Source organism: Acipenser ruthenus, chromosome 11 (genome assembly GCF_902713425.1).
Source record: "Acipenser ruthenus chromosome 11, fAciRut3.2 maternal haplotype, whole genome shotgun sequence".
Taxonomy (NCBI): Eukaryota; Metazoa; Chordata; class Actinopteri; order Acipenseriformes; family Acipenseridae; genus Acipenser; species Acipenser ruthenus.
Genome location: NC_081199.1, coordinates 4986584 through 5002276, shown reverse-complemented (window position 1 = coordinate 5002276; position 15693 = coordinate 4986584). Strand labels below are relative to the sequence as shown.

At 41.3% G+C, this 15693-nt stretch overlaps 1 protein-coding gene across 5 annotated transcripts in view; it reads left to right on the top strand.

The window, feature by feature from the left end:
• LOC117426610 (lysine-specific demethylase 2B-like) overlaps positions 1 to 15693 on the top strand; it is a 43428-nt gene that overhangs the window by 1236 nt on the left and 26499 nt on the right. For 4 of the 5 annotated variants that reach the window (XM_059033013.1, XM_059033010.1, XM_059033011.1 and 1 more), the window contains exons 2-9: positions 266 to 410; positions 920 to 998; positions 1431 to 1477; positions 6972 to 7150; positions 7481 to 7587; positions 10706 to 10799; positions 13041 to 13194; positions 15447 to 15562. In XM_059033013.1, coding sequence (XP_058888996.1) covers positions 266 to 410; positions 920 to 998; positions 1431 to 1477; positions 6972 to 7150; positions 7481 to 7587; positions 10706 to 10799; positions 13041 to 13194; positions 15447 to 15562 — 921 coding nt within the window. Of the gene's footprint in view, positions 1 to 265; positions 411 to 919; positions 999 to 1430; positions 1478 to 6971; positions 7151 to 7480; positions 7588 to 9455; positions 9635 to 10705; positions 10800 to 13040; positions 13195 to 15446; positions 15563 to 15693 lie in introns of those variants that run through there. The other variant, XM_059033012.1, reaches the window with a different exon arrangement.

The window sequence follows — 15693 nt, the reverse complement described above, 5'->3', positions numbered from 1 at the left end:
TTTTTTTTTTTTAAATGTGTATATTTATATATGTGTTGCGCGAGGAGAGCGGCAACACAGTTCAATTTCTTGGCCTCTTCTCCATCACCTATGTCAATAAATAAATAAATAAATAAATAAATAAATAAATAAATAAATAAATAAATAAATTACGTGGTGCAGATTATATTTTTATCCACCAATATGTTTTGTTTGAGATATATATCCTCGACTTTTATTATCTATTTCTTTTTTATTTATTGAATGTTTACACACACACAAATAGCGCACCATCAGTAGGAGAATGTACGACGAAAACGAAGACCTCTCTGATGTGGAGGAGATCGCAAACATCCGAAGTTTTAATTTGGAAGAGAAGCTTAGAAGCGAATCTTACAACGCCAGCTATGTGATGTCGATGGAAGGAAAAGGTAAGCGTGCATTACTCTGTTTCATTCACAAATAAAGAAGTGCAGAACCTCAGATGGTCAAATCCTGTTCCATGTTTATATTTCCCGCCTGCGTTTCTGTACAGCAGGTGACGTGGCATCAAGTGGACCGATCAGTATTTTACAGACTCCGGGGATCCTGCAAGTGCAGGAATTTGGTGGCTGCTTTAGATGTGTAACAAATAAACACACACACACAACACGTCACAAATGAAACATGATACAACTGTGCACATAAACCTACAGTTAGCATGCTATGATCGTGTGTGCTGTAGAGTATAGCATGTTTATTATTGTGCTAGTATGTATGGATTCAGTATACCTGGCTAAGTTATCGATTTTTAAATATCACTATTTAAACAAAAACACGTACATGCGGTCGCAACTGGAGTTATATCCCACGTGTATGTGTAATCGAATGCCGTTCTAGACTATGTATGTGCATTTTAATGTAAAGTGATCTCACTTGGTATTCACTGTGTATTACGCAGATTTTACCTATGGTTACGTGCAAAGGGAAGCACTCCGGGTTCCTCTCATATTTAAAGCCAAAGATGGACTGGGGATAAAGTAAGTTACAGCTGATTATATATATATATATATATATATATATATAAACAAGCAAAACGCTGGTTAAATGAATTTGGAACAGGAGTTATGAATCAGTCAATATTTCTTTTGAAGCTGAATAACGGTTATGAGTTGTGTGACAGCCTAAAGAACAGAAATTCTTAGATTTAATGGATTGTACCTTTTACTGCTATTGTGATGACTAAATAAGTAACAGCTATTGCTACCACTGACTAAAAAAGAAAGACTTGCAGGAAGACCTGAGATTTCATTGTAAAACTACATGCAGGCAATGTGTATTACAGAAATCATTTTATTTGTTATATAAAGCAGTTAAAATAAGTCTGGATTGGAACAGAGGCAGGTGCATGTAAAACACGTGTCTGTGCTACAGATTGAACTCACTTGTGATTTTTTGTTTTCTTTCTGCAGTATGCCAGACAGTGACTTTAACGTCAGTGAAGTTAAAGGACTAGTAGGTAAGTGCTGTAATCTGACTCATTTTACACACGCTGTTGATCGTGTAGGTTACCTCGCCATGAACCCAAACTCGACATACCCTTTGTTCCCAGGTGATTTTTCTAGCCTGGCTACTGCTATTCCAGGCTTAGCAAACAACTGGAGTGTCAAGGCCTTTGACGTCCGATCAGTTAAGGAGGCAGACAAACACAAAGCCATTGTACTTCAAATAACTGTCTTTCACTGGAGTCCAGCCATGGGAGGTTTTATGAAAGATAGTGCAAGGTGAAAGTCTGGGGGGGGGGGGGATTTAGAATGCCATTATTTTATTACCCTGCTGTTTCCACCAGTTGATTGTACAGTGGTTCAATTACAATCCCAGTTGCTGTGCTCGTTCCTATCCTGAATTGCTTGGGGAAGGCAGTATGTTGATGAAAACAAAATGCAGGGAGACAGTCCATCATTTTCCTCAAGAACATTTTGTGCATTCTGTTCAGCCCACTTTGCTTCTGCCTTTGTTAATACTGACAGGAAGATCACCCGTTCTTTGGGGTTTTTGTCATTACTGGCATTACTGCAGTCCGTTGAAACGATCTGCTGTATATGATGGGGTGGAGGAAACTGTGCAGAGGATATGAAAAACACAGACTTCAAAGCAGAGCTGAAGACTAACCTACACATGTTGGTGGGAGGTAGTTTGGTCTGTGGTCTTTTTTTTTTTTTTTTGTATTGAATCATGTCCCTGGCCCCTACATCATACCTCTTCATCCTCGGCACACCACACCTGTTCTGTGTGCACCATGCTGCACCTGCCTCTTGCAGTGCATCCCAGTTCATAGACCTCGTAAGGCGGAGAAAGCGTCAGGATAAATGCAGCACGTCTTTTGATTGACTATAGAGAGAGTAGGCGGTGGCAGGTTGCTGTTTGCAAGAGGAAGCTCAAAGGGAAACGGCATGCTTGTGTTTCTGGGTGATTACAGCTTTTTTTTGTGGTGAAGTGCTTCAAACAAACATTTTACAGTGTGGAAAACTTCAGGCCCTGGCTGCAACACAAATTTCCGGTCGCAAAAATTTGAAGAAAAGCCCAGTCTTACAGTATAATGTTTTTTTCTTTGCTGGTAGGCGTGTTTTTAATACAAAACTGCTAGGTCTTTGTCTAAATGCATTTTATATATAATACATAATCTTGGACTAAAGTAAATGTTTACCATTACAATTGTTTTATTGACTTGAAATGAGGAAAGTAAATTTAGCTGACAGCCATTTAGACAGATAATGGTTTGTGTGTGTGCGTGCAACTGATTCTGTATACTGAAAAAGCAGGGTGTAAACTGATTACAGACATCTATGAAAGGGCGTTCTAAATAAATAAAGATCAATAAAGGTTGGAATGCCTTTTGAAGTTATTTACTAAACAGCCCTTCCTGGTGTCTGTCGTTCCAGCTGAGATGTCAAAGCCGCTGTTTTAGAAGTCGCTCAGGAATAAAAAGTTCCCTCTTCTTGAGTCCTCCTTCCTGTTAGTCTATACACTGTGAAGTCAAGACTGTCTGGGGCATGTAATCACACTGTATCTACAGCAAGGAAAGCCTGCAGTCTTTGCCACTGTGTTGAAAACAGACATGCATGATGTTGGGAGTGTGCGATTAGCAGTCAGAATAGAACATGGCTTTGAGATGCAAGCCTATGGAGACTTAAAAGTAGGTCTTCCTGTATGACGTGATTTCACATCTTTCCCAAGTTTAGAGAAAACCCACACTGATTTTCAGGTGTTAATGATATAAACCACTAATCATGCAAGGCTGTTAAACTGATATTTTTACTTTTGTTTTTGTGGGGAAGTGGGGGGAAAATTAGCTACAGTAAAAAGTCATTTTGCATAGTGAGTAATATTTCCATTTAAGTACATGTCAGCTGTTCAGAGGCTTATTGCATAACTATCAATGGGATTTCTTATCGTGGGTCCACTTCTCAAAGTTACTTCACCTCATTTCATAGTGGTGCTTTTGTTTTGTTTTTTGTCAATAGTGCTTTAGAAAGAGGAAAATAAGGGAAACTCCCAGATACCAAAAAAGCAAGCAAGAAGAAATAAGAAGTGATCAGTCCTTGCAGATTGCGGGGATGCATATTGGCGTTGCACATGTTTCAGTGCACAATGCTCTCTTGTACATGGCATAACCCTAATCACTTCCTCTCAATCTGCTTTGATGATTCTTTTGCAGATTACTGGAATACTTTGTAAGCATGGTAAATAATGATCTAAACCAAAACAATTCAGTATTTCCACAGATTAGGAACAGTTAAGAAATGGAATTATGGAAAATAAAACAGACAATGTAAAGTGTGCCTTTTTTAAAGTGTCTTATTTATTCATAGACAAGCAAAAGAGAGCTTGTTAATCATTGTTTAGTGGACAGTCCCTGCACCAGTGACGTCAGTGTTCTTGGAGCTGCCTAAACAAGCTGTCAGGGCTGGCTATCTGGGTGGTAGAGTAGAGACTGCCTTTCTGCAGCATTCAGCAACTGTTTCTGTCATATTCACAATTCACATGGCCTATGAGGGTAACAGGAAGGCGTGGGTTCAGTTGGCTTAATCACCACCATTATTTTAGGAGCAGCAGTTTCAAATGGATTTTAATTTCAGGCCAGCGTATGAGATTGTCTTGCTAGGCTGGCATTTCGGTTTTTATACTTGGAAATCCACAGTGGCGTCGTATGCGTTTTTACCTGGTGATGTAGACGAGAGGGTTGTGTAATTTTGCATGGTTTTGAAAAAAGAGCCATAAACAGCTTGACAGGATTCATAATGAACTACGGTGCGTGTGTAAAACATGCTCCTCTGTGTATGTGGGCTTTATGACACCCTGGTCAGGCTACATCCCCATAGTAATACTATTTACACTTCTACTTTCACACTAACCATCCCAGCCTGTTGCAAACCAGTCTAGACCAGGACTGGACAACTTGAGCTCCAGAGGGCTGTGTCCGTTTTGCTTTAATTGGCGTAATTATTAGATGAAGTTCTTGAAGACCTGGAGGTTAATTCAGGACACGGTTGGAAAAAAGACCTGCGTTGGATGAGACTAGGTTGCCTTCCCCTATTGTACTGAACCTCACACAATACCAAGGTCTTCCCAGGTCAGTGAGTCACAGAACTGTAAACCAGCAGAGTCTTTATTGATCCCACACACAGCTAAGACGTCCCAGGGACTGTGTCGATTCTAAAGTATTTATAGAATCAAAGCTACAGCTGGTGCTGGCTAATTTCTTTATTACTGTTACTGTGGTAACAGTGAAAGATATTTGAACGCACTGGATCATTCATTGGGGTTGAGATGAGTGCGTAAACATCTGACGCAACACAAACATTTTTCGTAATTTGTAGCCATGTTGTTATGCATCCTGCTTTGTGTAAAAAGTGAATTGGACAGAAATGGTTAAGCAATTTTTAGATAGCAGACAGGGATGGAAATAAGACTGCTATTGCATAGCAGTTTCACGCCTTCCAGGTTTTAATATGAGCTTGTTAAGCCACAGTGTTTAGGTAACAAACTTGAAGTAAAACCAGGAATGGATCAAACTGCTATGCAATGAGTCTGATTTCCATCCCTGTGCCATCAAGTGCAGCCCTTATAATTTTCATTCAATCAAGGTTCAGTTTTCTGACTGACCTGCTAAATCTAAACGCTCTTGCATCTACTGCTGCGTCCAGTTAAGCCATGTTATTCATTACCTGTAATAGACTCTAAACAGCTTTACTAAACATTGCATTTCTTGAATTTAACATGATTTCCCCATGCTTATGGTGGCGTTTTCCCATGCTTTTCCCATGGTTTTACTGTGCTTCTCCCACATCGAGCAATGTCATTTCCCTTGTTCCTAACAGCTGTCTGCTTAGAGAGCATGTGAAGTTGCTTCTTTAGTTTTCTCTGCTGTGTCTCGGCTTCCTCCTTGCATGCTCACAGAGTGTGCACACCTGTCAACTCTCCCACACACCCAGCATTCCCGGGGGGACAGCCCCCTCCGCACAGATCACAGGTCAGCCCCATGCCAAAGCACCACTGCAGAGTATCTGGCATGCTACCAGGTTGTGTGTGTGTATATATATACAGTATATACAACCAAGGTTCTTGGTTTAAGTTTATTTTTTTAATTTTTGTTGTTGTGTTAAAGGGATACTGTCCACAGTCTGCTTTAGTTGGTGCTGCTTTAGTACTACATGACATAAGTATGAAATCACATTCTGTGTGTTTGTTAGAAATTGTTAAAGTTCTTGGGCAGTTTTAGAGTGTTCTGCAAAAAGCGGGCTGTTCCTGTTTTGAAAGATCTACCAAGCAATGGGTTGGGTTTTCTCTCCGTTCAACGTGTTGGTTCAGTTCCATAGTTCTGTCTTCGTTCATCTGTGGGAGTGCACGTGATGTCTAACACATGCATGGACGTCAGGGCTGTTGGCTGACTGTTTGTTTAAACTGTGCTCGGGAGATGGTTTAAAAAAGAAATCCAATCCATTTCTGCACGGTAGGAGAAGCTACACCCAGATCGTTGCTCATCCGGGTTTGTGAAACCAGCTGAATGACATTTTTGCAAATGTTTGTCAGGACAAGACAGAACCGCACACCGCTGCAGGTCGCGCTGTGAATGTGCTGCCTGGAAGATCAGTTTGTGGAGAGGCATTCATTCTAGCGTTCATGAAGGTCTGTGTCTTCGTAAAAATGGAATCTATTTATCGCTGTGATCGGACAAGGACACTTCAAACTGCTCTGTGAAGCCAGTAACTGGAGATGAACAGCTGAGGCCAGTCCGTACCAGGCTAGAGGAATTGTTGATGTGCCCTGGAGATCTGGCAGTGGAAATGACAGCAGCTAGTGTAGAGAGTGCCTCAGGAATCTCTTTGAACAGAGGTGGCTGTGGAAATTCAAAGAGCACTGGTGTCTGGTACAGGGTGTACTAATGAAGGAGGACACTTTGGAGTACATTTCTCCATATTTCTTTTGTTTGTTTGTTTCCAAAGACTTTGTCTAAAACTGTTACATTTTGCTTCATGAAAGTTGCAGTGTTTCCCCCCCCCCACGCCACACACATCCTGTTTGAATAGTCTTCCCTCTGCTTCATTTAATGTCACTCTATCGCCCCCTTGTGGATTTACAGTAAACTCTTATAAGAAATACCAATCCACCAACACCACTTGTTATTACAGTCAATTGAAATGTTATCTTAACTATTGTATGATTCTTGTTCATGCTTGGTTATCGTGCCTTAGGATTGACTTAAACCAGATGTACAATGTGAATTAAATAAGAAGAAAGAACATATTCGTTACAGTCTCTGATATTTCATACCCATACCAAGTTTCTCCCTTTGGAGTAATACCAGGAAGATAAGCACTTCATTTCACTGTGAATGATGGTCCTGATTGAACAGTGGCAGGGCTGTGCTCGGATCTGAGAGATGTGTGTGCGTCGCTGCCGGGCTTGTGCTCGGGGTTCATGAGCAGAGACACAGCTTGATCTTGTTGCAGGAAGCCGTCGAGCGGTGGACGTGATGGACGTCAGCACCCAGAAGGGGACGGAGATGAGCATGGCGCAGTTCGTCAGATATTACGAGACCCCCGAGGCTGAGAGAGACCGGCTCTTCAATGTCATCAGCCTGGAGTTCAGCCACACTAAACTGGAGAACCTGATCAAGCGGCCCATTGTGGTGAGCCACGTTCTCCTTCACAGCACTGACAGAGGGGATGGGAACGGGGGGCTTGTGTGCGTGAAACTGCGCCATTACCTTTTTATTTGATTGTTTTGCAAGCCAGCGTTGATTTATATTAATACAGTTTGGTATTAAAATAACTCATTCTGAAAGCACCACCAACAGTGTGGAGGGAGTCCATTTAATAGAGGAGAATTTGAGCAGCTTGCTTGCTGTCCATCCCAGGAACTAATGAGAACTCATTTCACCTACAGCCAGTGTAACAATGCTGTAATAAAAATAATAATAATAATAATAATTCACTCGTAAATGCTGTTAACGTTTCAGGTTGATTTGGTCGACTGGGTGGACAACATGTGGCCACAGCACTTAAAGGAGAAACAGATTGAAGCCACAAATGCCATTTCAGAGATGAAGTACCCCAAAGTTCAAAAGTAAGTGTTTTGTGTTTCATTCATAGCAGTGAGTGAGTCAGAGAGAAGTGACAACCCCAGTGGAACCCCCTCCTTGCCTGTAGGTTAGAAGGGAGCACCCCGATGGTGAACCCTCCTAGCCTGTAGGTTAGAAGGGAGCACCCCGATGGTGAACCCCCCTTGCCTGTAGGTTAGAAGGGAGCACCCCGATGGTGAACCCTCCTTGCCTGTAGGTTAGAAGGGCGCACCCCGATGGTGAACCCTCCTTGCCTGTAGGTTAGAAGGGAGCACCCCGATGGTGAACCCTCCTGGCCTTGGGGATTAAACAGCAGACAGGAGTTGGCCGCTTGTGAACTTGCATCATATCTAATATCAAAGAAACCGCTCTCTGTTACCAAACAAGCGGTGTCTGGGATTGGCTCAGCCTTACTACATGAGGTTTTGCTATTTAAAAATATTAAAGCTGGTGAAATGTGACTGGGAACGGAAAATAATATTTTGGTGACCTAATATATTGTGTAATTATGCAGTAATTAACTGATTTACTGTATTGGGCATCCATAGAGACTGAGGTCATCCTTATTAGTTTCTATGGTGATGTGAAATTTCTAGATTTAGAGTGAACAAACTGTGCTGAGCTGAATGTGGATGTGAGGTGTCTAAGCATTCTATAATGCAGGTCTTTGGTTTTGTTTGGTAGGTTTGCAGCAGATATATTATTGAATACTCCCATGAAAAGCCCAGCTTTACTGCAGCATATATATACGTATTGCTAATCTTTGCAAGAATGATTTTGCTGACTGGCATAACTGGTGTGCAAGGGGATCAAATGATCCAATCTAGCCATGGGGAGGGAGAGTCAGGGAGGGAGCTAAGGCAGCGTTGGAAAGCAAAGGTCACTGATGATCAACCCCGAGCTAGCTGTCCAATCAGGATCCTGGGGTTGTACCTTTCTGTGAGCCGTTAACCCCTTCCTCTTCACACTAGCCGAAGATTCCAGAACCGTTCATTACTGAAAATGAGTGGGCGGCATCCATCAGCCTAAAGGATACATTCGTTTCATCACTACCAGACCCTGTGAAAGTGAGAGGCGGGCACACACACATTTTTTTCATGCGTTCCTGTCCGATTGAAATCCCATGAGGTGCTCGCAAGTAGTGGCTTATCACGCAGTACACATACAGTGCCAATTCTTCAATATTCTCCTTTTCCACAGCCTAACAGTTTATTGCCTTCCTTCTCAAGGCCAAATCTATTGGACTTGAGAAGGGGAACATTGACTTTGGACTCTGCTTTAATGATCTAAACCGTCCTGGATTGAAATACAGCTGTTCTTTAACTCCTATATTAATCCAGCCATCGTCCATCAAATTTGAAATGTAAATTGATACGTACATACATACATACATACATTTTAATACAGTTTAAAAAAAATAACTTTCCTATGAGACCTGTAAAGCTTTAATGTATTTCAGAATACCTGCTGGGGAAGGCATTCGCATAACAAATGAACCTGTCTCGCAAGGGGCAAGCTATTTGCCATTTACACAAAAGTGTCTGCTAGTGGTTATGTTATAACTCTTCTGTTACTGCTCTGAATCTCTTGTGTTTTTACCCTAGCTTTTCATGTTGAAAAATAGGCAACAAAAAACTAGAAACAAGGGAGTGTGGAATTGTGAAGAAATATATTGTTAGGGACTCTGCAATCCAGGGTTGGTTCTCTCTCTCTCTCTCTCTCTCTCTCTCTCTCCTCTGACAGCAGCAATGCGTATCATTCTGTCTATCTCCTCCTCCTCCTCCTCTGCTCAGGCTGGTTGCTAGGCAGCGATTTGCAGGCTGCTGCAGCCCCTTGGTATGATCCTCCTTAGCCTATCAGCTGAAGGCTATAACGAGCGTAGCCTGCACACTGTACCACTTTCATTGCAAGCCTAAATGAAGCTCCTTAGAAGAGAAGGAGGCAGGGAGAAAATAAAAACTAGCCTTTCCTGTCCGAGGATGATGATGATGATGATTGGAAATGGCCCGTGACCCCTGAGATGTGATGATGAAAGGAGGAAAAGAGAAGCGGGTGGGTTAAAAATCTCAAGGGTGGGGGGGATTGGGGGTCACTGCTGTTGTCTGTTAGGATCAGTAATTCTGCGTGATTTCAGGGCTTTCTGCCTTTGCAGCTGCTTGTATTGTGTAATTTGTGTGTGTAGCTGATGTGAATGCGTGGAATGTTGCCTTGGCACAGGCAGGTGTACTGGATAGACTGCACAGCTAGACCAGCTTAGGTTTCTCATTGCTGTGTACGTGCGTAATGGGATATATCCCTGGTTATTTCTGTGTATTTACGCTTTGGCTCAGTGCATTCCTACAGTACCTTATATGCTGCTGTTGTGTGTTTTAAATATAACAACCAATATACAGTGTCCTTTATTATATTTTTTGTTGTATTCATATTATTATTTTTTTAATGGGCATTATAATCTCTGCACAGAGATTGAGTTTTGTTCCCCCAAGGTCAGGGTTTGCCCTGCTTTTAGGTTGTTTGCCTGTCCACAGGTCCTCACTGCAGCTCCGCTGGTGTCCGTGCTGTCGCTCTGTTATTGCAGTCTCTATCTGTACCTGCCTCCAGTCTGTAGTGCCAGCCTGTGCACCTCCTGACCAGCGGCAGTACAATCCTTTGTGCATGTGGTTTGGTAAAAGAGTTGGTTCCCACCAGCCCTGGATACAGCATGTTGTGACCATTAGGATCTTAGCCTTGCCTGGGTGGCAACAAAAGACAAGGTCTGTTCAGGTCAGCATGTAATGCCTGTTGTACTGCTGCTGTTATAATAAAATACAAAAAATAGTGATGTGTATGAGATTTACCGTAGGGTAGTGTCAGATCTAGATGATGGATGCATCCAAGCATTCCTTTTATGTCGTGTGCGTTTTTGTTTTCTTAAGAAGATTACATTTGACTGCTTACGGAAGTGTGGATTCCAGATGTTGGAAGGTGTTCGCTTCATGAGCTGTGCAGATGAGCTGCTCCACTGTAGTGAGGGGATCGTAGAGCTAATGGTGTGGAAGCAGGAAAAAGGGCATCATTCACTTTCTTTCGGGGGATCTGTTCAGTTTGTTTAATTAATTGCAGGTCACTCCGTTCCCCTTGCAGGTACTGCTTGATGAGTGTGAAGGGCTGCTACACTGACTTTCACATTGATTTCGGGGGCACATCTGTGTGGTACCACATTCACAGGGGAGGGAAGGTAAGCACTGAAAGAGAACATCATCATTTATTATTATTATAATTATTATTATTATATTTTTATGGCTATTTATTATATTGTATGGCTTGTAAGACTAGACAGTGTTTTTTATCACCGGATTATTCTTCAGATTTTAATAATCCATGTACTATATAATATACATTAAAAAGATGTTTTTGTGTGTTCGCTTTTACCACAGTAGCTATGGCTTCTCAAGTTGTGTGTTTTCTTGTGTTTTAAAGCCATTGCTAATGATATGAAATGTTAATTAAGCAGTAGAAATGTCAGCGTTTTCCTGCGTTGGCAAACATGCCTGCAGTATAAAACATGGCAGCTGGCTCTATAGAAATAGTAATGGCATAAAATAAAAAACAAAACAAACAAGAACTGTGTTACACCAAATAGTCTCCAGTCTGCTTTTTCAGTGTTAACACACTAGTCTGCATTTCAGGGAACTAACGGGTGTCACACAGACACCGCTGTACTTGTGATTTATTTATTTTGGGCTCGTTTGAAGCAGTCTCCACTTCCTGTAAGTTACACCCTTTCTCTCTAGTGCTCTGGCTTCCTCTATTCACTGTTGCTTTCCCTTCAGATACCAATGGCAGCAGTGAGATACTCTCCCAGCGTCAGGCAGTGATGTTGGGTGTAGTTACGAGGCTTTCCTCTGCATGCACTGACCTGTGAGTCCAGCAGGCCAGAGCCAGCTGTGTGCAAACAAGTCCTTCGGGATAGTGGCAGTGGATTATGTAACACTCTGCCTCGAGCAGGGCACTGGCAGGCAGTACAAACTGATATCCAGAGTACAGAACTGGACCTGTCAGGGCAGTCCTCTTCTCTAGAGCTGTGCCTTTTACACTGTAGTAGCAAAGGGAAATTTTGACATTTGATTGTGGTTTATTTTATTTATTTTTCACGATTTGGTGCTATTTGTGAGAGCAAGAACATTTTACAAAATGTACACCTATTTGTAAAATAGGTGCTATTTATTTATTTATTTATTTATTTATTTATTTATTTATTTATTTATTATGACTATAGCATCTACTTTTGATTTCAATTCGGGTAAAGTCTGCCAATCTGATTTAGACATTGCTGGAACTGTATATATACTGTGTTCTTAAACAGTAAATTTTAGTATTGTTTGTATCATTTGTTTTGCAAAACAGAAACGTTACGTTTCACTTTCTTTGCATTTGCACTTTTATTAAGTCTGTAATACAGTGATGCATTTACGAGATTGTGCTTCAGTTCATTTGATTTCAGATAATGTATTTATCTTTTCTCTTTTACGCAAAAACATATTCTGTTTATGTATTTCCCCTTTGTGTAGGTTCATAATGGAATTAAAACATGCAGTTCACACAGACAGATTTCTAGGTTGACGTTGCACAGCGTATTGTTAATGTGTTTTTCCTGCATCCATAATAAATTATTTTCATTTTGGTCAATTAAGTGGTATTAAGATATTCTGTCGTCGTTCCTTGAGGAAGAACGCTGGGATCGAGTGGAGACGTGCAAGCAAAGCACAGAATATTTAATCACGCAGTGACTTTCTGATATGAATTAAGAAGCTCTAAAAGTATGATTATAATTGATATGATAATTCTTTTTTCATTCATTTTTGTTTTCAGTAAACTCAAAATTAATAAGGTGACCAATTCTCTATTGTTTTCAGTGCAGACAAATTATGTTCCAGAGATTCAGGGAGCAAAATAAAGTTATGTATTTTTCAAGAATGCAGTTTTGGAAATGTATTTAAAAAGCTTAGAACACAGTTGAAAGTAGTGAAGAGAAAGGCGCGTGACTTGTTTACCATGCTAACATTGTTTATTCCTTATAAAACCTAATACAAAAGAGAAAATCTTCTCTGCAATGGTCCCTTCGTATTCTTACTATGATTGGCTGCAAAGACAACAGGGCTAACCAGTGATTGGATAATGTTTTGTTGGGTGGGTTTTTATTGTGCATAGTTTCCTAGTAACTAAAATTACTTGTGTAATAGAAAATAAAAAAGGACGCGTCGTTAGTATCTCCGAGTCACGGAGCCCGAATGTTCGTGTCCGAGTCTGAGGCTTTTGTGGCCGTGACTTGAGTTGGAGGCCCGGACTTGAGTCCTACAAGTCTTATATATTAAAATAAATAACATGTCGGGTTTCTTGCAAAGGACGTTCTTTAGCACACAATCTGGGAGATAGAGGCTGCATGTCCCCCTTCAAATGTGTATCTCCCTGCATGCAGGTGTTCTGGTTAATTCCTCCAACGCCTCATAATTTGGAGCTGTACGAGGAGTGGGTCCTGTCCGGGAAGCAGAGCGATGTGTTTCTGGGAGACCGAGTCGATGGGTGCGAGAGGATTGAACTGAAGCAAGGATACACGTTCTTCATCCCATCAGGTAACATAACTTGGTATTCAGGGATGACAATTAGAGTCCTATTGCATAGCAGTTTGATCCGTTTCTGGTTTTACTCTGAGTTTTTAATGAGACGCACTTGAGCTTGTTTCCTATACACTGTGGCTAATCAAGCTCGTAGTAAAACCTGTAATGGGTGAAACTGCTATGCAATAGGCATCTTATTTCCATCCTGGTATTGAAGGGTTACAGAGCAATCAGCCGTTGTGCATGCAAGGTGTAGAATTCCTCTGTTCCTCCCTGAGTGATGCAGAAGCCAGACCACTTGAGCACCAGCTGTCACTGGGAGTTTGGATCCTTCCTGCCTCTAATCTCTGGAGCTGCAAAGTGAGTTAGTTACTTTCCTGGTACGTCCCTGGTGCGTATTACTTTAATCCACTGCAATGTGCCTTTTTGATTGATACAAACTTGGACCAGCTGTGTTTATCAGTGAGCGCCTTTCCATTAAACTGTCTCTCCATGACTAGTACCCAAGATCTATGCAGGCTTTTTAGATGTCCCTCTGCAGTCGTTATCGCCTACACAGCAGGACATTCGAGGCTTGTTTGCAAGCGGTGTGCTACGGAGGTTTCAAAGCATTGTTGCAACAGTGGGCGTTATTGGTTTAAATATATTTTTACAAGAGGTGCATCAATCATATTGTGACCCGTGCTGAACTCGCCCCTGGTGGATGAGACTCTGCACCTTCATTGCTGAGTTTAATCAGTGGGAAGTTCTGTGCGACTCCCCGACCTGCCCCTGCTTCAGCTGGTTACTACCCCTGATGTTGACTGCGCCGTTTCAGTTGAAACCAAGCTTTCCTCTGTTTCGCTCCCCTGGCCTGACTCCCAGCAGGCACACTCTCAACAAGCAGTTATTCAGTAAGCACAAGTCTCCTGATGTGCTCTGGGAATACAAGAAGCTCATTTAGCATTTTCACATAGTATCTCCTGTGGTGTCTGAGAAAGCGTCCAATTACCATGGGAGAATTGGAGAATAATTAACTAATGATTTGAAGACGTTCAACCCTGGTGTGCCATGGAACAATTTCAGTGCAGGTTAACTGGTTAAATGTTTAAAAATAAATAAATAAAACAAAGGCTTCATTGCTCAATCCCAGGGTCAAGGGGCAGGCCGTGTAAACAAGATGTTGAATCTCAGTGGCTCTGTCCTGCTAAAATATGTTAAGTCAAGCATGGTTATATATTCCTACCACAAGAATCGTGTAATGCAGTCTGTTTGAGAAACACGACATGGTGACAATACACAGTACAGAAGGTTAAAGATTAGTGAGCGTTCTTCTTCAAGGTGTCTCATTCAGTATGTGTAGGGGAGCAGTACTGAATACTAAACAGCAGCTTGTTGGAGAGAGATGATTAGGTATGATTTGGTATCTTCGATCTCAGCATCTCCTCCTTTGCCCTCTTCCAGGAGATGATTGCATTACTACAGGTGAAATAGAAATGTGCTGACTTTCACAATCCGCTGACCCCTCTCTCTCTCTCTCGCAGCCTAGCGTCCCGTTTATTGAACTGAAATTAAATGAGATTCTACTATCTCTGGGACAGCTGTTCAGCCCTTTTCTCTTGTTGAGTCTACCTTCAGGATTAGATTTTATTTTTTTTTTTTTTACCCAGGGCGACAGGCTAAGAAAATGTCCATTACTGGGACAATTTATTTGAAAATCCGATTCACTGGTAATGTGATTTGAAAAGCAGCCTGCAATTTCACGCATTGATGTTTCAATATGAGAAACAACAATTCATCAATGTATTGATTGTCATGGGTTTTATTTTGCAAGCCTTAGTGAATCATGTATTGAATGATTTTAATCGCCATGGGGTCCTATTTGGAACATTATGTTCTATTATTCCAGTTGTATTTAAAAGTTTGCATTTTTTTTTTTTGCTTCTTGCCTCTTCAAAATAAAGTTTTCTCAATGCAAATAATATATTTCTGTGAATTCATATGCACATAGTCGTTTTGAAGGCTTTTATTAAGAGACTGCATTTTTATTCTTTTTGTTTTTTGGATAATAAAGTTTTTGTAATGCATGGATTTTATCACCCATTAGAAAACTGGTTGGGGATTGCAACCCAAGCGTGCTGGAGAGACCCTGGATTGTATCATGTAGAGGTTTGGTTCTGGTTTTGTAGTGAATTGCAGAACCGACGCGGATTTTCTGATAGTAGTACCTTCTAGTTTTGCCTGTCGTTGATTGGCGTGTGAAGGTTTATGCTGAGGTCTGGTTGCAGGATGGATCCATGCAGTCTACACTCCGGAGGACACTTTGGTGTTTGGAGGCAACATTCTGCATAGCTTTAACATTCCCATGCAGCTGACCATCTATGAGATTGAAAACAGGACAAAGGTAAGTGTTTTATTAGCAACACTTCTACAAGCTGTACAGTGTTTGTTTATTTATTTTTGATCAAATATAATCCAGGTTTGAGAATGCACGTTGAAGAGGAACGCGCACCTAAGACATCCTTTCACAATCGA